This window comes from Simochromis diagramma, unplaced genomic scaffold, assembly GCF_900408965.1.
Source record: "Simochromis diagramma unplaced genomic scaffold, fSimDia1.1 OVJJ01000333.1, whole genome shotgun sequence".
NCBI classification, from domain to species: Eukaryota; Metazoa; Chordata; class Actinopteri; order Cichliformes; family Cichlidae; genus Simochromis; species Simochromis diagramma.
Window position 1 is genome coordinate 1,229,391 of NW_024386765.1, and position 21,951 is coordinate 1,251,341.

At 39.4% G+C, this 21,951-nt stretch overlaps 2 protein-coding genes across 8 annotated transcripts; one reads left to right on the forward strand and one right to left on the reverse strand.

The window, feature by feature from the left end:
• Positions 1 to 822: 822 nt before the first annotated feature.
• On the forward strand, positions 823 to 11,905 carry LOC120735578 (myosin heavy chain, fast skeletal muscle-like). Of its 2 annotated transcripts, XM_040035013.1 has the most exons (41): positions 823 to 913; positions 1,042 to 1,082; positions 1,640 to 1,861; positions 1,937 to 2,080; positions 2,183 to 2,339; positions 2,430 to 2,457; positions 2,538 to 2,649; positions 2,744 to 2,836; positions 2,919 to 2,982; positions 3,064 to 3,162; positions 3,243 to 3,346; positions 3,444 to 3,582; positions 3,708 to 3,826; positions 4,009 to 4,158; positions 4,250 to 4,420; positions 4,530 to 4,830; positions 4,941 to 5,011; positions 5,100 to 5,187; positions 5,290 to 5,407; positions 5,490 to 5,613; positions 6,258 to 6,394; positions 6,484 to 6,739; positions 6,829 to 7,071; positions 7,161 to 7,337; positions 7,431 to 7,576; positions 7,672 to 7,762; positions 7,869 to 8,258; positions 8,356 to 8,482; positions 8,594 to 8,712; positions 8,876 to 9,072; positions 9,154 to 9,337; positions 9,424 to 9,589; positions 9,673 to 9,797; positions 9,910 to 10,218; positions 10,310 to 10,513; positions 10,601 to 10,726; positions 10,809 to 10,979; positions 11,066 to 11,170; positions 11,296 to 11,391; positions 11,508 to 11,639; positions 11,807 to 11,827. In XM_040035013.1, the coding sequence occupies exons 3-41, from the start codon at positions 1,655 to 1,657 to the stop codon at positions 11,825 to 11,827; spliced, it is 5,811 nt and encodes a 1,936-aa protein (XP_039890947.1). In that variant the 5' UTR covers positions 823 to 913; positions 1,042 to 1,082; positions 1,640 to 1,654. The 2 variants fall into 2 exon arrangements, with proteins under 2 accessions (XP_039890947.1, XP_039890954.1); XM_040035020.1 differs by lacking the exons at positions 823 to 913; positions 1,042 to 1,082 and having other exon boundaries at positions 1,655 to 1,861; positions 11,807 to 11,905.
• On the reverse strand, positions 10,894 to 21,331 carry syt19 (synaptotagmin XIX). Of its 6 annotated transcripts, XM_040035066.1 has the most exons (10): positions 20,003 to 21,331; positions 19,664 to 19,702; positions 18,374 to 18,608; positions 18,191 to 18,264; positions 17,027 to 17,146; positions 15,988 to 16,173; positions 15,682 to 15,828; positions 15,306 to 15,425; positions 14,300 to 14,411; positions 10,894 to 14,200 (listed from the first exon to the last, which is right to left on the reverse strand). In XM_040035066.1, exons 3-10 carry the CDS (start codon positions 18,573 to 18,575, stop codon positions 13,893 to 13,895), a joined length of 1,269 nt encoding a protein of 422 aa, XP_039891000.1. In that variant the 5' UTR covers positions 18,576 to 18,608; positions 19,664 to 19,702; positions 20,003 to 21,331; the 3' UTR covers positions 10,894 to 13,892. The 6 variants fall into 6 exon arrangements, with proteins under 6 accessions (XP_039891000.1, XP_039890981.1, XP_039890976.1 ...); XM_040035047.1 differs by lacking the exon at positions 19,664 to 19,702; XM_040035042.1 differs by having other exon boundaries at positions 18,374 to 19,702.
• Between the last annotated feature and the right edge of the window lie 620 nt (positions 21,332 to 21,951).

Genomic DNA, 21,951 nt, shown 5'->3' on the forward strand with positions numbered 1-21,951 from the left:
CTGAGTCTCAGATAGCATCATGTATGAGCTTAGCTTGCAATTCAGGTTGTGATTGTATCAAAAGAGAAGTGGGATATCTTTGGCATTATCCTAAACTGCTCATGAGAATCAGACATTTTTGCGGTTACTTTCCCGTCTTAATCTAGTTGGTAAATCAGTAGGAACATATTACAAATACAAATACTCAAACAAAATAGGTCAGAAATTAATAAGAAAAACAAACAAAAATATCTCAAAGTTTACACAGGTCAATGGTATTAAATGATAGTAAATCATTGTGTAAGTCTAACAATAAGGTACTGTTCAAGTCTATCTTCAAATATTATTAGAAAATAGACTTGAAGTCTCTAAACACTGGAGTTGTGGTTACACTCATACACCGTCAGTGAAAAATGAGCCGCTTTGCAGCCTGTGCAGACAGCTGTTTTCATTAAAGGTTCAGCTGTAAGTAGATCTTCATCTGTGTGACACTGTCCTGAAAAATACAGCTGAAATACAATCTGTGTTGATATAGTGTAAAATATGGCAAAGGCAACCAGGGGGAATCATTGTTTTGGAGATGCTTCATAAAATAAATCAGCTTCACACTGCAACATGAAAAAACACAAAGCATTTTTTGGAATCCCCTTTTCTTTTGCACCTTGTTTCTTTAATGTGGACATGATACTTTGAATTGTTTTTAAGTGAGAAATCCTTTGCTTCCTAAATAGCTTTAAAGAATGTTTAGAAGTGAAAGCTGGTGTACAGTATGTCCTTGCACTATGTTTCAGCAGATGTCTGCTCACTCTGGTATCCACACCACATTTGGCATTTCTCCCATATATAACTTTGTTGGGTAAGCATGCTGCATTGAATATAAGCGGTCCGCGAGAGCACATCACTCTGTGGTAGAAGAAGAAGACTTTTGCTTGTGGTAGGTTTGTCTTCTATCTGCTTTGGAACTGGTAGTATCTTCATTATTATTATAATAGTACTTAAATAAATACATTTATTTACTTTTTTAAAAACAAGTATTGACAATATCTCCTATGTGTTCAACAGGATTGTGCAATATAACATACTTTTGACAGAAACAGAGTCAGGTATGGACAACTTTTAACTATTTAAAATTGTCAGTATTTTATGTTTTATATTATTTGTCTTTGGGCAGCATGGTGGCACGGTGGTTAGCACTGTTGCCGCACAGCAAGAAGGTCCTGAGTTCAATTCCAACATCAGGCCGGGGTCTTTCTGTGTGGAGTTTGCATTTTCTCCCCGTGTTTGCATGGGTTCCCTCCGGGTACTCCGGCTTCCTCCCACTGTCCAAAGACATGCAGCTTGTGGGGATAGGTTAATTGGAAAAAATTCAAATTATCACTAGGTGTGAATGTGAGTGTGAATGGTTGTTTGTCCCTGTGTGTTGGCGCTGCGACAGACTGGCGTCTGGACTGGCCTGTCCAGGGTGTACCCCGCCTCTCGCCCTATGACAGCTGGGATAGGCTCCAGCTCCCCCCGTGACCCTGAAAAGGATAAGCGGAAGCGAATGGATGGATGTATTATTTGTCTTTGATGTTAAGGTGTTAGCTGTCCACTCACAAGAACTCGACGATAACTCTAACATATTTGTCTAAGATTACACTTATTTGTCATAACATCATAGAAGTAAACCGCCACCATGAGTACGGACGCAGAGATGGCCGTTTATGGCAAAGCTGCCATTTACCTCCGTAAGCCAGAGAAGGAGAGAATTGAGGCTCAGAACAAACCTTTTGATGCCAAGACTGCCTGCTATGTGACTGATGTCAAAGAGCTGTACTTGAAGGGTACTATCGTCAAGAAAGATGGTGCCAACGTCACCGTCAAAGTCTTGGACACTCAGGAGGTCGGTATAATAAAGTTAGAGTTAACTGAGAGTCAGATATGACAAATTCTCATCGTGATCAATGTGCTGTTGCAGGAGAAGACAGTCAAAGAAGAAGACGTCTCTCCAATGAACCCTCCCAAGTTCGACAAAATTGAGGACATGGCCATGATGACCCACCTCAATGAAGCCTCTGTGCTGTATAACCTCAAAGAGCGTTATGCAGCATGGATGATCTATGTGAGACTGTCTTCCTAAGAAGCAAAACTTTTAAAATTACTCTTCTAACAGCAACTGTTAATTAACATCCACTTTTTTAAAAATCTCTTTAACCACTTTTAGACCTACTCTGGGTTGTTCTGCGCCACAGTAAATCCCTACAAGTGGCTCCCAGTGTACGACTCTGAAGTCGTCTCTGCCTATAGAGGCAAGAAGCGTATGGAGGCTCCACCCCACATCTTCTCTGTCTCTGACAACGCTTATCAGTTCATGCTTACTGGTATGCCTTTAACTCAAAAATCAAATATTTAATCATATATATGGTGATAACTACAGAAATACATAGTGAACTCCTTTTTCATTTTAACAGATAGGGAGAACCAGTCTGTCTTGATCACGTAAGTGTCACATTGTTTGACTTTGTTTAAAATAGTTCAGCATTTCAAACAAACTCTTAAAAGTATTTGTCTACACCCAGTGGAGAATCTGGTGCCGGAAAGACTGTGAACACCAAGCGTGTCATCCAGTACTTTGCCACTATCTCAGTTGGTGGAGATAAGAAGAAGGACCAAACATCCGGCAAAATGCAGGTACACAAACGTGATAAGATTAGTAAAATCATCATGAAATATACTTCAGTAAGAAAAATAATTTTCTCATATATTTCTTAAACCTGGGTTTAAGGGGTCCCTGGAGGATCAGATTATTGCAGCCAATCCCTTGCTGGAGGCTTACGGTAACGCCAAAACTGTGAGGAATGACAACTCTTCTCGTTTTGTAAGTATGGAGTGATCTTTAGATAGGAGAAATAGTGTTATGATTGTTGTGTGACTTTGACAGCTCCTTTTGTTCCAAACAGGGTAAATTCATCAGGATTCATTTCGGCACAACTGGCAAACTGGCTAGTGCTGATATTGAGACATGTAAGTGACAAATTCACAATGTGAGTAGTTCATCTGACTTTGGGACAAACTGTGACTTCAAAATTTGATCAAAATCTGCAGATCTGCTGGAGAAGTCTAGAGTGACATTCCAGCTTCCTGATGAGAGAGGTTACCACATCTTCTACCAGATGATGACAAACCACAAGCCAGAGCTGCTTGGTAAGCAGCAAAACCAAGTTGTTGCACAGTTCTCATTTTAAACAATTTATTAAACACTTATGTTTTATTCCTTTTTCCAGAAATAGCCCTCATCACAACCAACCCCTACGACTTCCCCATGTGCAGCATGGGTCAGATTAGTGTGGCCAGCATTGATGACAAAGTTGAGCTGGAAGCAACAGATGTGAGTGAGATTTGATTTATAATTAAAATATCAATGATGTTGTGTCTTTAAGAAAAAAAGTGTTTATGCAGTGTTTCATGTGGACACTTTTGAACAGAATGCTATTGACATCCTGGGCTTCAGTAATGAGGAGAAGATGAGCATCTACAAAATGACTGGTGCTGTGCTTCATCATGGTAACATGAAGTTCAAGCAGAAGCAGCGTGAGGAGCAAGCTGAGCCTGATGGCACAGAGGGTGAGTACTTAGTAAAAAATACTTGTGAATAAGAGCAGTATGGTTCCCAATTAGACTAAAAAATCCTTGTCACATACTGTATAATGTATGTACTGTATAATAATGTTATAAATTGCTGTTTTCAGATGCTGACAAGGTTGCTTACTTGCTGGGTTTGAACTCTGCTGACATGCTGAAGGCTCTGTGCTATCCCAGAGTGAAGGTCGGAAATGAGTATGTCACCAAGGGACAGACTGTACCTCAGGTAAATGAGACAAACTGGTACAAAAAACATGCGCTGCTTAAATCAGAGCGTATTTGGATCAAATGAAACATAATCATGTACCAGATTTAATAGATAATTATTTGCCAGGTATATGTTTGTTAAATATTTGGTCTTAAATGCATTTTGTGATTCAATCAAATTTCCCCTTTTTATTTTTTTAGGTGCTGAACTCTGTGACAGCCCTGGCCAAGTCCATCTATGAAAAGATGTTCTTGTGGATGGTCATCCGTATCAACCAGATGTTGGACACAAAGCAGCAAAGGAATTACTTCATTGGTGTCCTGGATATTGCTGGCTTTGAGATCTTTGATGTAAGCTTTATTGCTAACAAATGGGGAAACTCTACTTCAATTATAAGATCCCGCTTAGTGATTTTTTCCGTACCCTTTTCTCCCCTCACAGTTCAACACCTTGGAACAGCTGTGCATTAACTTCACCAATGAAAAACTGCAACAGTTTTTCAACCACCACATGTTCGTCCTGGAGCAAGAGGAGTACAAGAAGGAGGGTATTATCTGGGAGTTCATTGACTTTGGCATGGACTTGGCTGCCTGCATTGAGCTTATTGAAAAGGTATACTTCAAGTTCATGTTTGAATCTTATATCTTTTTTATGTCAGTTTTGTTATAATAGAGGAAAAGTGCCACTTGGTGACATATCTCTTTTCTTTACATTCATCAAGCCCATGGGCATCTTCTCCATCCTTGAAGAGGAGTGCATGTTCCCCAAGGCAACTGACACATCCTTCAAGAACAAACTGTATGACCAGCATCTTGGCAAGTGCAAAGCATTTGAGAAGCCAAAACCTACCAAGGGCAAGGCTGAGGCCCACTTCTCCCTGGTGCACTATGCTGGCACTGTGGACTACAACATCGCTGGCTGGCTGGATAAGAACAAGGACCCACTGAATGAGTCTGTGCTGCAACTTTACCAGAAGTCCTCAGTTAAACTGCTGAGTCTTCTGTATCCACCTGTAGTTGAAGGTATGATGTAACTGAAAACATACATTTTCCATATTCTACATGTTATTAAGTTTTGTTTGGTATTACGAGTCTCACAATGTTTTTAATTACAATTCACAAACAAAAAACAGAGACTGGCGGTGGCAAGAAGGGAGGCAAGAAGAAGGGTGGCTCCATGCAGACTGTGTCTTCACAGTTCAGGGTAAGGTTTGAGAAGTAAATTAAATGTAAAATAATACATTTTTTATTTTTACTTTTCATGACAAAAATGTACTTTTGTGTACCTACAGGAGAACTTGGGCAAGCTAATGACAAACCTGAGAAGCACCCATCCTCACTTTGTGCGTTGCCTGATCCCTAACGAGTCAAAGACTCCAGGTAACCCAACATAATTTGTGTGCCTGCATGCACAGGTTTGGATTAGAAAACAGCAAATTAGTGTTTGTTCACAGTATGAACTCAAACATTTTTGTTCTACAGGTCTGATGGAGAACTTCTTGGTCATCCACCAGCTCAGGTGTAACGGTGTGCTGGAGGGTATCAGAATCTGCAGAAAAGGTTTCCCCAGCAGAATCCTCTATGGTGACTTCAAACAGAGGTGCAATTAATATCCTCGTGGACTTTTGATTCAAAATATGATAAGAAAATGCTGACACTGACAAATCACTCTCTCACAAAAGATACAAGGTACTGAATGCCAGCGTCATCCCTGAGGGCCAGTTCATTGACAACAAGAAGGCTGCAGAGAAACTGCTTGGATCAATTGATGTTGATCACGACCAGTACAGATTTGGACACACTAAGGTAAACAGCCTGATTGCATTACTATAGATCCATGCATGAATATAAAATTACTTTTTTAATTTTTAAAAATCTGTCTGCTTAAAGCAATTACTTTTGGACAAAACTGAAGGAGGTAAGGTCAGTGAACTGGATGAAAACTAAAAAGAAGCTCAAGTAAAATATCAACAAGTTTCCATCCCCAAATTTCAATAGCCCTGGATTTATTATCATAGTTACACATGAAGATCAAATCAAAATTTTCCTGTTTTTTCTCAAAGTACAAAAAAGAAAACATAACGATAAATGTGTCAAATAGTTGATTAAATAATTAACTATTTGACACATTTATCGTTATGTTTTCTTTTTTGTTTTAAAAATTATTATTATTTTATGTGGCCCATTTGACATAAATTATGCTACTTTGTGCACACATGAGATATTGTATGGTAGACAATAAACCAACTCCCATATGTAATGCAGACGTGTCCACACAGGAGGCACAAGGTTTCTCAAATACCATGTCATTAGTTTAGCAAGCTTTTCACTGTGTACGTTCATAAAATTCCCCAAACCTGATGTAGATTTACATTTACTGTACATATACTTTCTGAATCATTTCTAATTGAATGCTTACTATAATATAATTCTCTCTTGTGATCATTTAGGTGTTCTTCAAGGCTGGTCTCCTGGGTACCCTTGAGGAGATGAGAGATGAAAAGTTGGCAGCTCTGGTCACCATGACTCAGGCTGTCTGCCGTGGTTTCCTCATGAGAAAGGAGTATGTCAAAATGACGGAGAGGAGGTATGTTGAACACAGCAATTAAGAGCAATGAGCCAGAATAAAAACAATGAAAAATAACTTTGTCAATAATGGAAATCTCTTGTGCACAGGGAGTCCATCTTCACCATCCAGTACAACATCCGCTCATTCATGAATGTCAAACACTGGCCATGGATGAAGGTGTACTACAAGATCAAGCCTCTGCTCAAGAGTGCTGAAACTGAGAAGGAGCTGCAGCAGATGAAGGAGAATTATGAGAAGATGAAAACAGATCTGGCTGCTGCCCTGGCCAAGAAGAAGGAACTAGAGGAGAAGATGGTGTCCCTTCTGCAGGAGAAGAACGATCTGCAGCTCCAAGTGGCATCTGTAAGTAGATATCAAGAGAAGCTGTGCCCTTTTATTTTGTTACCATAAAATGTTAACGTGTTCATGTGTGTTCTTCCAATGCAAACTAGGAATCAGAGAATCTCTCAGATGCTGAGGAGAGATGTGAGGGACTTATCAAGAGCAAGATTCAGCTGGAGGCAAAACTCAAAGAGGTAACTGAGAGACTGGAGGATGAAGAAGAAATCAATGCCGAGCTCACTGGCAAGAAGAGAAAGCTGGAGGATGAATGCTCTGAGCTCAAGAAAGACATTGATGACCTGGAGCTTACCTTGGCTAAAGTAGAGAAGGAGAAACATGCCACTGAGAACAAGGTTTGACATTTGGATTATACCTAGCAGATTAAACAACATGTATACAACAATACAGTCACATGGTAATAACACTGTAATTGCAAATGTAGGTGAAGAATCTGACTGAAGAGATGGCTTCTCAAGATGAGAGCATCGCTAAGCTGACTAAGGAGAAGAAAGCTCTTCAGGAGGCTCATCAGCAGACTCTTGATGACCTCCAGTCTGAGGAAGACAAAGTCAACACTCTGACCAAGTCCAAGACCAAGCTTGAGCAGCAAGTTGATGATGTAAGTTGAAAATGTCACAGGTGATGGCAAAACAGAGAGAGAAAAGAAACCTCTTCTTTAACAAGAGAATAACAAAGTCATGTCATTGTGCAGCTTGAGGGTTCTCTGGAACAAGAGAAGAAGCTTCGTATGGACCTTGAGAGAGCCAAGAGGAAGCTGGAGGGTGATCTGAAGCTCGCCCAGGAATCCATTATGGATCTTGAGAATGACAAGCAGCAGTCTGATGAGAAACTGAAAAAGTACTTTCATTTTTTCTCCCTTTATGACAAGCATCCTTCTAAGGATTGGACATAATATGTACATTTATTAACTATGCAACTTATTATTTTCACAGGAAAGACTTTGAAATCAGTCAGCTCCTTAGCAAGATTGAGGATGAGCAGTCAATGGGTGCCCAGCTTCAGAAGAAGATCAAGGAGCTTCAGGTAAATGATACATGATGTTACATCAAATGATAGTCCATACATATTTTCTGCGTCGTACTTTAAATTTGAAAGTTTACTCAAAGGAGACACACATCTAATCCAACAGGCTCGTATTGAAGAGCTGGAGGAGGAGATTGAGGCTGAACGTGCTGCTCGCGCCAAGGTTGAGAAGCAGAGAGCTGACCTCTCCAGGGAACTTGAAGAGATCAGTGAAAGGCTGGAGGAAGCAGGTGGTGCAACTGCTGCTCAGATTGAGATGAACAAGAAGCGTGAAGCTGAGTTCCAGAAGCTCCGTCGTGACCTGGAGGAGGCTACTCTGCAGCATGAAGCCACCGCTGCTGCTCTGCGCAAGAAGCAGGCTGACAGCGTTGCTGAGCTGGGAGAGCAGATCGACAACCTCCAACGTGTCAAGCAGAAGCTTGAGAAGGAAAAGAGTGAATACAAGATGGAGATTGACGACCTGTCCAGCAACATGGAAGCTGTCGCTAAAGCAAAGGTAAACAACAAAATGCATTTATTTTAATACTTAAATCACCAGCAAATAGTGATGATATAAAAGCTTGTCACTGATGAATCTTTTTCTCCCTCTCTAGGGAAATCTTGAAAAGATGTGCCGTACTCTTGAGGACCAACTTAGTGAACTGAAGGCCAAAAACGATGAAAATGTCCGTCAGATCAATGATTTGGGTGCACAGAGAGCACGTCTGCTTACTGAAAATGGTTTGTATAAGACAACATGCAGTGATCCTAACTTAGTCCTTTATAGTGATCTTCTGTTTTCGATAGAAAAACTGAACACAAACTAAAGTTTGATGACTATTTTTACACAAGGTGAGTTCAGCCGCCAGATTGAAGAGAAAGAAGCTCTCGTCTCTCAGCTGACCAGAGGCAAACAGGCCTTCACACAACAGATTGAGGAGCTGAAGAGACACATTGAAGAGGAGATTAAGGTAAAAAACACTTCAATGGAGGCTGGTATGGCTTACCAGACAGGGCAGGTGATCCCTATGCTGTAAGGCCCAAGTTTGAATCCATCATAAATGGTAAAAGTGGGTATAGTTTTTTGTTGGTGATTCCAACATTTTGCTCATGCAATGATGTGTCTTACACCAGGCCAAGAATGCCCTTGCCCATGCACTGCAGTCAGCTCGCCACGACTGTGACCTGCTGAGGGAACAGTTTGAAGAGGAGCAGGAGGCCAAGGCTGAGCTGCAGCGTTCAATGTCCAAGGCCAACAGTGAGGTGGCTCAGTGGAGAAGCAAATATGAAACTGATGCTATCCAGCGCACTGAGGAGCTTGAGGAAGCCAAGTGAGTATTTAGTTAGTAAGAATGTGAGCAAAAAACAAGTAAAACAATAAGCTTTTACTGAAACAATGTTTTTTCATAAAGGAAAAAGCTGGCCCAGCGCCTTCAGGAGGCAGAGGAGCAGATCGAGGCCGTTAACTCCAAGTGTGCTTCTCTGGAGAAGACCAAACAGAGGCTCCAGAGTGAAGTGGAGGACCTCATGATTGATGTGGAGAGAGCTAATGGCCTGGCCGCTAACCTGGACAAGAAGCAGAGGAACTTTGACAAGGTACCATCATTTACTTTGCTTGAACAAGACACAAACTCATGGTTTCTCTTAGTATGGGTGAATAACTGCATCGAATGTATATATAGGTGTTGGCAGAGTGGAAACAGAAGTATGAGGAGGGTCAGGCAGAGGTGGAAGGATCTCAGAAGGAGGCTCGTTCTCTCAGCACTGAACTGTTCAAGATGAAGAACTCCTATGAGGAAGCCTTGGATCAGCTGGAGACCATGAAGCGTGAAAACAAGAACCTGCAACGTGAGTTCCTACTATGCTGTGCAAGTAACGTGTGTTCATTTTTAATGTCTTAAGACTAAACAATATCACACATGCCTCTGCAGAGGAGATTTCCGATCTGACTGAACAGATTGGTGAGACTGGAAAGAGCATTCATGAGCTGGAGAAGGCCAAGAAGCAGGTGGAGACAGAGAAGTCTGAGATCCAGACAGCTCTTGAAGAGGCTGAGGTAAATCTTTGTCTGAGGAGCTCCTCTGAAAATAAATATTCAGTTATACACAAGTAAAATCTACAAATGCAGAGATGAATATATTTTCATATTCATTCTTTCATATGATTAGGGAACTCTGGAGCACGAAGAGTCTAAGATCCTGCGTGTTCAGCTGGAGCTCAACCAGGTCAAAGGTGAAGTAGACAGGAAGCTGGCAGAGAAAGATGAAGAGATTGAGCAGATCAAGAGGAACAGCCAGAGAGTGACTGACTCCATGCAGAGCACTCTGGATTCTGAGGTCAGGAGCAGGAATGATGCCCTGAGAATCAAGAAGAAGATGGAGGGTGATCTGAATGAGATGGAGGTTCAGCTGAGCCATGCTAATCGCCAGGCTGCTGAGTCCCAGAAACAGCTGAGAAATGTCCAGGCACAGCTGAAGGTATGATAGAGCACATAGCTGTTGTACACATTCTGTGTAAGTGCATTTTTTTTATTCATGTGAATATAATTTTGATATTCTTTTTTACTAGGATGCACAATTGCACCTGGATGATGCTGTCAGGTCTCAGGATGACCTCAAGGAACAAGCTGCTATGGTGGAGCGCAGGAACGGTCTCATGGTAGCTGAAATTGAGGAGCTTAGAGCTGCTCTGGAACAGACAGAGAGAAGCCGCAAAATCGCTGAGCAGGAGCTGGTGGACGCCAGTGAGCGTGTTGGTCTGCTGCACTCTCAGGTGAACATTTTTGAAGAGACACTTTAATTGTTTTTTTTAGACAAACTTAAAACGAACATCCTAAAATGTAAACTTTCCATTTCTTAGAACACAAGCCTTCTGAATACCAAGAAGAAGCTTGAGGCTGACCTGGTTCAGATCCAGAGTGAAGTGGATGACACTGTTCAGGAAGCAAGAAATGCAGAGGAGAAGGCCAAGAAGGCCATCACTGATGTAGGTTTATACAAATGTCCACTATGACAGTACAACTCAGCTTTGTTTTCATCACTCTGTTAATTGAGGTCATGTTTTCTAGGCTGCTGTGATGGCTGAGGAGCTGAAGAAGGAGCAGGACACTAGCGCTCACCTGGAGAGGATGAAGAAGAACCTTGAGGCTGCTGTTAAGGACCTGCAGCACCGCCTGGATGAGGCTGAGAATCTGGCTATGAAGGGTGGCAAGAAACAGCTCCAGAAACTTGAGTCCAGGGTAAGAAGAATGTGCAGCTGAAAAATATGTGTGAAAACACACATATATAAACCATGGATTTTAAAAGTTTGCTCAATTTTCTGAAGGTGCGTGAGCTGGAGGCTGAGGTTGAAGCTGAGCAGAGGCGTGGTGCAGATGCTGTTAAGGGTGTCCGCAAATATGAGAGGAGAGTGAAGGAGCTCACCTATCAGGTAAAGCACATTAACATTTTACATCCATCCATTCTGTTCCACTTATCCTTATCAGGGTCGCGGGGGGCTGGAGCCTATTCCAGCAACCAGTGGATCACATTTTTAAAATGTGTTTTCTTTTATAGACTGAGGAGGACAAGAAGAACATTAACAGGCTGCAGGATCTGGTTGACAAGCTGCAGCTCAAGGTGAAGGCCTACAAGAGGCAGGCTGAGGAAGCGGTAAGGACCACACACAGAAAAAAAACCCCTCAACTCTATGTCAGATTTTAGTTTTGTGCAAACAAACTGTCATCGTTTTGGACACTAAGAAATTTTGACTTATTACAATGTTACAGGAGGAGCAGGCCAATGTCCATCTGTCCAAGTACAGGAAGATCCAGCATGAGCTTGAGGAGGCCGAGGAACGTGCCGACATTGCCGAGTCCCAGGTCAACAAGCTGAGAGCTAAGAGCCGCGACTCTGGCAAGGTAAATGTACACACACTTTAGACTTTGCACAAAGTTATAAGAAGAAATATCCCAATTCTGCTTCGAATTTCATAAAATTGGCTACAGACAATAATTTGATTTGTTTTCACTGAATGCTCCGTTTTTATACACACTGACCCATATGTACTGTTTTTTTTGTTCTACAGGGAAAAGATGCAGCTGAATAAAGCACACGTGTGAACTGTGCATTTCTAATCATATAATATGATGTGAAATACACTCCAATAAAATATTTTTTATCACAATTTCCTGTCTGTGATATTTTCATAGTAATAAACAAGAGAGTAAACATGACACACAGGTAATCTAAGTGCTAATGAATCTTTACTGAGGTATCCTGCATTCAGTTATTAATTTAGGCATGAATACATAGAAGTATATCTCAATTAACATCTTAGGACTTTGAGCACAAACAACTCAGAGTGAAGATACTCCAGAGGGACTCATGAATGTAGATAAGAAGTTAGAGACAGTGGTTTAGGAGGAAAAAACAATCTGCACTTAAAGAATCAACATGAACATAAATAAATAGATAACATTAATAACTTCATTCAAAATGCATTCTTGTGTATTTTAAGCTTTCTTTGTAATCCAGTGCTCTAGCTTGAAAAACATACCCCACATAATCCGTTTCAAATTCAGCTACAGAATGTGTGCAGTGAAAAAAAGTGACACACTGAGTTTGAGAAGAATGTTTAACAAAGAGCTTATTTTACTCATTGGATCACATTTTAAAAAGAGCCTGGCTTTCTGCATAACAAGCATAATGAGGATTCAAAACTAATCGTTACTCTTCGTGAAGCACATGCTAGCTGAATGAGACTGGCATAGCTAAAATAAAAGCAATACAACACTGTACCTGTAGATTACTCACCTGACCATGGGTTTTTGCTCTTTGCTGTGTGGATATTCTCCCTGGTTTCCTAAACTTTTGTCCAATGATGCTCAGCTCATTTCTGGCTTCTTTTTCTTTTCTCATTAATGGATTGGCTGATAAAGCATCCTGCCTGACAGCCTAAAAAAGGAGACTTAAAAAGCAGAAGCAAGTCTTTTAAAACACGTATTCAAAGTTTTTTTGTTTTTTTTTAAATTTCTTCATTTTTGGTAACTTCAATTATTGGGATTAGTCAACTGGAAAATTTAAAGAAATTATGATGGTGCTGATACTCCACATGTGGCTTTGTGCAATCACTTCCACTTAATCACCTTATTTCAAAGGTACATATTCTATACGTTTTAATTCGTTTTAAAATTTGCGGTAATTACTTTAATTTTTTTCTGTCCAGTCACTTTATTTTGCTATTTTGTAAACTTTTCATTAATGTATGTTTTTATTTCATACTTAAAATGTAACTGTAAATGTAATTAGTATTTCACACACTTTGTCTTCGCACACAGTCGCCCGCTTGTGTTCAATTTATCAGACATGCGCACAAAATGGCGCACTCTAGCCACAGAGCAGGGTGAGGACATGTTGATTATCAGGAGAAAAAGTCAACATACTTGTAATTTTTGTGCTTTTAAGCACTTATTATTTAAATTATTCAGTTGTGCTGGACCCTTCATACAAAAAGAGTGATATGCAGAACACTCTTTTATCGCAGCACTGCCATTCTGCTAAAAATGATATCACATTAATCATGGCTTAATACTCCAATAACATTATTGTGCCCATACCAAATGATGGAATTTATTAAGGATTCATAGGAAGTTTTAAACAACTGCATTCTATCTTGTGAAGTTAATGTCTCATATATTACATTTCATAGAATAAATTGTGGATTAAAAGATACACATTGTATAAAAAAAAAAAAAAAAGCAACTAATCATCATAACTGTGGCATTCATTATTTTTTCGAGTCCTCTCGTACTGATCTAGGTACACGCTAATTACATGTAGATAGCAACAAGTACAGTTTCTGCTTTAGCAACCAAAATAAACATTTAAACCAACAGTTCGTCGATAATGCCTCTCATAAACTGAGTAATGAGAGTAATGTTAGTGTGGCATTGAGAAAGTGGAGCATTGTTACAAACATCACATGTTTACCGTTGAGTAGCAGTAAGTACGGAGAGTAATAAAGTTTTCTGTCACTGTGAGATCAGGAGGACAAGCATGTCTGGTCTTTACCTCAGCAAGTGCAGATGCCTGAACAGTCTGATACACATGCTTTCAGGGTAAAAACATACAAATACAACACTCCATGATGATAGCGTTGGTTCTGCTGTGTTTCAGATCAGTAGGCCATGCCACTTTGCTACTGGCTGACGGACTGAGCGCATCATCAAAGTCCAGTGCTCATCTTCTGAACTCTTCTCCTTCCCCACACTCAGCTGTCCGATCAGCTGTTTGGCTGATTTGCTTGTTGGGCGAGTTTCATATATAGAGACCAAAATTTTACACCGCTCCAGATGAACCTCTGGCAAGGAGAACAAGAGGACCTCATTGAAAACAGTCACCAGGCACCGAACCACTGTAGAGCTTTTCTGGTACTTTAGCTTGAACTGATTGCACTGGAGGCTGATCCTGGCATACAGGGCTGTGCAACACACACATACACAGATTACATGAATTTATAACCGTATGTGCATCAAAGCTGGCGTCTTTTTTGTGTGAAGGTGTCTTTTTTTTAATTTACCTGCATTTGGGGATATCTCAGAAAGGACAGTTCTGACCTTTAGAAGGCCAACCTCCAGCCTCTGAGACGTGGGAAGAAATTTCAGGGACAACAGCACCTCTCCAACAAGATCCTTTGGAGAACGCATCAGTATAATGTACATTTATGCACAGTTTTAAAAAAAAAGTGATATAGTTGCAGGCACAAACATAAATGACAGTATTCAGCAGGGCTAAAAATCACCACATAAGCACAAAATGTATTAAATTGCCACAGTCATAACTCAAAAGTATAACATTTTTTTCTTTTGTTTGATCTTAAATTAAAGAGGCAAAGGTCATCCTGTGGTTTCAGTTGCACTGGTGTTACAAATATATTTTTCTTTTCTTTGAGCAATTAAAAAAATATTACATGAATTATTATTGCCCCAATATAGTAATTCATTATTATAGTAAGATAGATGCATAGACGGATGCCATGTTCAGTTATTGAAATATCATTGACAATAATGATGACACCATACGATCCACAAATTACACATACCAGTAAAAGTTCAACTAAATTTTCTGTGGAAAATAAAATTCTAGCTACACAAATGCACTTTTGGGTTCACCTGTGCAATTCTAAATTACTCCTAATATTTCGCCTCACTCGTGGTACATTAATGCTGTGGACAAAATATTAGGCATAGGTACTATAAACAATAACAAAAATTATTGCTTTTCTGAAAATGGAACAATTTTTGTGTGGACTATGAAGAAGGATTATATAGTTATAACAATGTACTCTATTATATTTTTACTATCATCTGTCACGTCTGTAAATGTCTGTTTAATTATTTCCATTTACACAATGAATATTAGCTTTTATTTTTATTATTATGGCTAAATATAGTTATTATATAGTTTTATAATCATATTGACATACTCTGTATTTCACCTTTACATAACATCAACTACTTGAGATGCTACTGAAAGCCAGTCCTGTGTGCATGCTGTGTGTTGTGTGTGTGCGCCCCCTGCAGTACCTTCTGGGGTATCTTTAGATCCTCCTGTAGTTCCAGAGGGTAGGAGATGTTGAGCTGTGCTAAAGGAACCCTCACATCTCCTAACACTGTGTTTCTGGAGAATTTATCAAAGTCTCTTACCTGAGATGCATACAGACACCTGATAAATGATTTACACCACAGCAGATAAAAACATTTATCATTCATACTTTTTTCTCTCAACAAGTGAAAAGAGACTAAAGTACTATAACATAGCTGTAGTGCTTATGGTTTTAAATTCTCTGGCCCTTGAAATGTGACAGCTAACATGCAAACTGCATGCACGATGTAATACAAGCAATACCGTTTGTGTCCTGAACAAATATGTTTTAAGAATGAGAGATATGTAGTACAGAACCTCCATCCTTAGGTTGATGTGATGAAGCTTTTCCTCTTGTAAAACACAGCTGAACTGGTCTCCAAATAAAGGGTTACAGCTGCCTTTCACAATGCGAGTACGCCACTCCTGCAGTACTGTCCACAGAACAGGCGACAAGCCTTCCCCCTAAGAGGATCACACCAGTAATTTATGACACCTTTGTCTTTAGTACAGAGATGCTTTGCTGAATGAAAACTCAAAGACAGCGTGGATTGTATTTTTTAAATATGTATCAAGAAAAGGAAGAAAATAAGTTCACGGAAAATAATAATACGACAAACTTACCTCTTCATCTTTAAAGCCCTCGACTTCTACAGCCTCTGATCCAGCCCACATGAGCAGTATTTTAACAAATGGTTGGAGGGTTCGGCTCTCACTCTGTTCCAAAAGCCCCTCCACCTGCAGCACGGTGACCACCAGACGTGACTGCATCTGATCATAGTAGACGGAGAATCGTAATGATCCATCCACCTGGTACGGGAGGATATGTTAGGAAAGACCCAAAGACTGTAGTTGATTTTGCCTGAAACTGTGTCATCAGTCATTTACTGTTAATCTTATTTTGTGAGGATTGATGGACATTTTTTTTAAATGATGTTTAAATTTCTGTTACATACTCAAATACTTGCCATTAGGAAAAGAATGTAAAACTAAATTCAGCCTGCTTATCTTTTAGTCACCCTGATTCATCCTGAATATCTAAACAGATGCCAGAAAGATTTACAGGACATTTAGCTCAGACATCTTTGGTTGACAGAAGATGAATCCTAATGACTGTGGTGAGGTGCTTGTACAGCCAGAGAAATGAGTCTACACATGTATCTGTGAGCATAAGTGTAATTCATGCACAAGTGCAAGGGTATCTGTATGCATACTTACACTGCATTTTTTAACTTGTCTCTCTATAAACTCACTCTTGGCGCCACCATGTGGTTATGTTTATGGTTTACTAGTAAGAGAGCAGCTTGTAGCGTTTACCTAAACGTTGGCATCTCTATTTAATGATAGGAAAATCTCAATTTTACACCACTTAATTAATCTGACAGCTTTATTTAGCAGACTTTAAATAAAAAAAAGTGATACATTCATAACATATTTTAAAAAGCTGTGCATAACATAACATCATTGCTGGATGTTGCTGGTGTTGTTTTATGAATCTTTAAATTTTGGATCTTTAAATAACTGTAGAAACACCAACAGAGCAACACTGCACTAAAAGAATGAATATACTTCCTGTTTTGTCTCTTATTAATAATTTCACTGGACCTTGGGTTTCTGTCTGTCCAAAATAAAATATAGAAACAGGATAAAATACCAATTTTACCTTTTGAATAGTTGCCTGCTCTTCTTTGTCTCCAGCTGCCTCTGTGGATGCTAAGGAGGGAAACGAGGGCTGAGCCAGGCAGCGACTCAGTCTGTGGGCCTCTGTGCTGACATCCTCCAGCTGCAGGCACACACAAATGCGCACTATTTACCCAGGAATTAAGAAAGAAAGCAGGCTAGTTGTATAAGCCTTTATAACACAGAGCACAATTAATTTTTAAGCCTCTACTCTTTAAAGACTCACATCTATCGAGGAAATACTTAGATATTCCACATGTACACGCTGTCATGATGGATCTGGTTTCATGTACATAGCAGTCAAAGGGTATTAATTTATAACTGTCCTTAGACTAGAGTCCTTCACTTGCATCATAGTTGTTATTGCCTGCTCTATCACAAAGGTGCTCAAGGTGATTTAGATGTAGTAGCTTCAGCTTGTAATACTACATTAAAATGCTGCCTACATTCAGGTTTACATCTGTGGTCCACAATTTTCATCAGTCTTAATTTAGCCATCCTTTGCCCTTGTTCTAACACTCTACATGGAAGTTTTTACACTCAGCAGAACTTTTCCTGACACGGGTCAGTCATGTGGTACGAAGCAAACAGCAGACTATCCAAATAAACTGCCCGACTTCTCAAACACATCCACACAAACACCCCACCCAGCCTGTGGTTTACTTATCTGCCTTCTCTCTGACAGTCCTCTAAAACAGTCCTTAGTAGAGTTACATGCTAAATGCTGACTTCTGTGGTACAAAATATATTAAAACTCTTAATTGTGTGGTATTTATATCATCCTGTTTTACTAATTTCCTACTGAAAATTCTCACGTTTAAGTAAATTGGCATTACCTGATCACACCGTGAATCTACAAGTTTCAGAAAAATTCACTTCATTTTTTTTAAACAGTCCTAAATATTTCCTGCATTTCTCACCAATTCTGTTCCAGAATCTTAACATGTAACTCAATAACTGTGTCCAAAAGAAATTAGCAGCAATATATTACATTTAAGAGATTCACCTTGTTCAGATGCACAAATCCCAAGTATCAACTGAAAGACAGCAGATTCCTTGAAGCAGGATTTTCTCTTAACCTGGTTTATACAGTCTGGTCAAGACCATGTGCACATTAGTGCTCAATTGTGAAAACGTTTCCTCTTACTTTGGTACTTGGAGCTCCTGAGTAGTTTCCTGTTGTCGTTGGCCCTTCGTCTGAATACAGCAAATCATTATGCCCTATCGCAGAAAACAGACACAACCATACATTTAATAATTTGTGTCACAGTCACTCTGGCTTGTCAATATGCACCACACTGAGTCTTACTGTAATGTAATTCCTACTCACCTGCATCTTGCTGGGTGTATGTAGTGTATTTCTCTGTGCAGAATCTGTAGATCTGCCAGGCTAAGATGCCCAGAGCCAGCAGTAGGAGAATGATGGAGATACCCAGAATGCAGTATTTGACCACATCAGAAAATGGCATTCTCAACTCTCCAGCTTTTGAAAACAGCTCCATAGGAGCTGGGTAGTCTATAAGAGTCACCATGGCTTTTTGCAGCCATGTGGTCTGCACATACCTCTGCAATACAGGAACACAGAGCATGTGAGGACCATAGCTGGGTGGATTAAAGGACCTGCTAATAGCAGGTATGTAATGTAATGTATGTAAAAAAAATATATACAGTGCTTAAAAAAAATTATTAGACTACTATCCATGTAATGCCACAGTGAATTAAACTAACATTAATGTTTAATCCATCAGTATACACAAGCACTACAATCAAAATTATTATTATTATTGTTGTTATCCACAAGTTTTCAAATTTGCTGTTACAAAAAATAAGATTTAAATTAAGATTCCAACAATACATTGTTTCTGATGTTAACCAACAGTGAAATTTACAAAAATATTCAGCACTGATTTTGAAATGATCATCTAGTTAGGAAGAATCAATTAATGTCGATTAATCTATTACAGTTTCAGACTGCATGTGTATGACAATATAAAGTTTGAAGATGTTACTTGGACACTTGGGAACTGGATTAAAAAAAAAAAAGTATTCTCGTATTTTTAGACTAATAGCTAATAATACGTATCAACACATTATTAAAATATAGCAAAGGACACTCAGTGACAGATCATTGACAAATAATTAAAATCTCCGCTGGTCTTTTGGTCATTGGTCTTTTTCGCTGAAAACTTTTTAGTAAAAGTAAAAAAAACACAAACCCATTAATTGCACTCTCCTCAAAGAGAAAATCAAACAAGCATTGCAGGGAAAAACAATGTTCTAGTTGTTGGTGACTGTTGTTATAATTTGGCCTAACTAATTGAATCCACAGTCCAGTTTTGAGGCACGGAACTTGGATTGTATGCAAATAATATATAATAATAAAGCACAAATGAGTCTCGACATATATCAGCTTAACTACTGTTTTCCTTCATGTTGAATGTAGTAAAGCAGAGCCTGATGAACATTTTTCTACAACTTTCTTTAATTTGCCAAAAGAAAAACTGTATGAAAAAAATATCCTTTTTCTTCTAAAGCTGTTATATACAGTTAGTGGCATTAACAAAGTTTTACACCTGTACCTTTACCAAAAATTCCAGACATGTGCACACTAAATACCTACCAAATGTCCAAACGCCCTGGTATTATCTGAGCGTTCCCTCTGGTGAAGAAAAACAGTACAGCTGTATCTCTTTTCTAAAAAAATGCTTAACTCCTATCAGAAATAGTTTAGTCAAAGAGCACTGGACCTGCTCTGTGCAACATGACGGAAAAAGTAGTACCTAATGTTTCTATTAAGACAAAGTAAAAATCTAAGGCAATTATACAATGTGTTGCTAGGTCACAGAATTTAAAAGGACAGGTAAAAGGTAAAAACAGACATACACTTCACTACTGCACAGACCTTCTGTTGCTGCTTGAATCGTGGCTAAAATTGCTTTAAGGACAGTTAAATATTTACCTGTGATAAGTTAAAAACTGAGGTCTCCTTTTTCTTCTTTCCTTTTCCTGTGCTATAAATCCATTGTGTGAGCGCTTACATCTCCACAGAAACAAAAGAACTTCTCTGCAAAGAGAAATTCAAACTAGTACCTTATCATGTAACTGTTGCTCCTACTTTGGTCACTCTACACTCACACACTCACACACAGACACACGCACACACACGTCCTCCCTCTCTCTCTCTCTTTTACCTAACACATGACTATCAACACACCATTCTGGGCAGACTGGTTTGATTAGATATGAATTACATTTCAGAGAGCTTAGCTCAGTGTGACCTGATCCCAACCTCTCTTCTTCATCAAGATTCCTCTGCAGGCCTGTTTACTGAATGTTCAGGTTAGATACTTGAGAAGTGAATTATTGAAACTTGGAAAATAAGCATTTTCTAAGTTGCATGTTCAGTTACAGCTCTGCTTTATCATCTCTGTGGCCAAGCTGGCTGCAGATACAGGTGTTATAAAATGACAGTGGTAACGTACTTTCAACAGCTTAAAGGTCAGCCAGGATCATGCCCTGTTTGTCTTAAAACACTTCCCTTGAAATTGTCTTGCTGAATGGTCACCTAATATGTTGCAGGACTGCTTGCTGACAGCAAGGCCTGCAAATGGTAAAAGGAAATGTATGTAAAAATTGGCCTATCAAGTAACACTTAAGACAGGTAAAGTGTTTTTAGAAAAATGAGGAAGAAAAGCTTGATGACTAAGCTTTCTCATTTCCTTGTCACTCTCAGAATTAGCATTGCTTTTATTTTGCAACTTTTTAAAACCCAGTCAAAGAACTGCTTCATGAAACTTACACTGAAACTTAAAACGTCACACAGGGAACTTCATATTACATGACCATTGCATTGTGGGCATGAGTCATGAGTTTTCTTCTTCAACACTGTGATATGGCTGAAAGGTATCTTCTGATCAAAGTGCAAAACAATGGAGGCACAGTTTGGTTTTGGGTTAAGACTCTCATAGAAGTGATGCAAAGAGGGCTGGGGTCAGGGTTAAGGCTGTCTTCTTGTCATCCACAGAAGACAGCATGTCAAAAGCAAAGTGAATACAAAAAGCTAAGCTGCAGACATCGTTATGTGAAAGTGAGACTGATGTCATAAAAAGCAGAAAGACTTTTGATAGAGTTGTTCTTTATTAGCAAAAAAAAGAGCTTTGCTTTTGGCAGTAAGGACACCAGGGGACTATAGAGACATTTTGGCTTCATTTTTGGAGAACTGCTGTGCCGTCCATGTTTTCTACAGCCATTGATTTAGAACACAGGTGTCGAACTCCAGGCCTCGAGGGTCGGTGTCCTGCAGATTTTAGATGTGTCCTTGATCCAACACAGCATATTTAAAAGGCTAAATGACCTCCTCAACATGTCTTGAAGTTCTCCAGAGGCCTGGTAATGAACTAATCATTTGATTCAGGTGTGTTGACCCAGGGTGATGGAGATGTATGAAGATCGGTGGGGTCAGAAGTAGGGTGCCAAGGGAGCATGTACTTTTACAACCTTTTCCCACATTCTTTGTAGCTGTTAATGTTTTTTAATTCCCTATTGGGGTTGCAATGGTATGAGAATTTCTAGGTGCAATAACTAAAGGCATTGTGGACTTCAAGTGTTACACCTTTATTTTTGCAAAGCTAAATCCACTAAAATGTCTACAAGCACACTTAACATGCAAAGGACTGAAACTGGGTCACAGCTTCTTTGAAGGTCTTTTTGCCAGTGTCCTAATTTTTGTATGTATTGGAGTTGAATCTTAAAAACACTGTCACACATTTTTAAAATGACTATTCAACTAAATAAACAATCACTTGTGGCCATATTTGCTATTGCGGAACAACAAGTATCTCCTAGGAATAAAAAATAGCCAAAAATTACATTAGCCACTTTGAACTGGATTCGCTCACTGACTGAGGG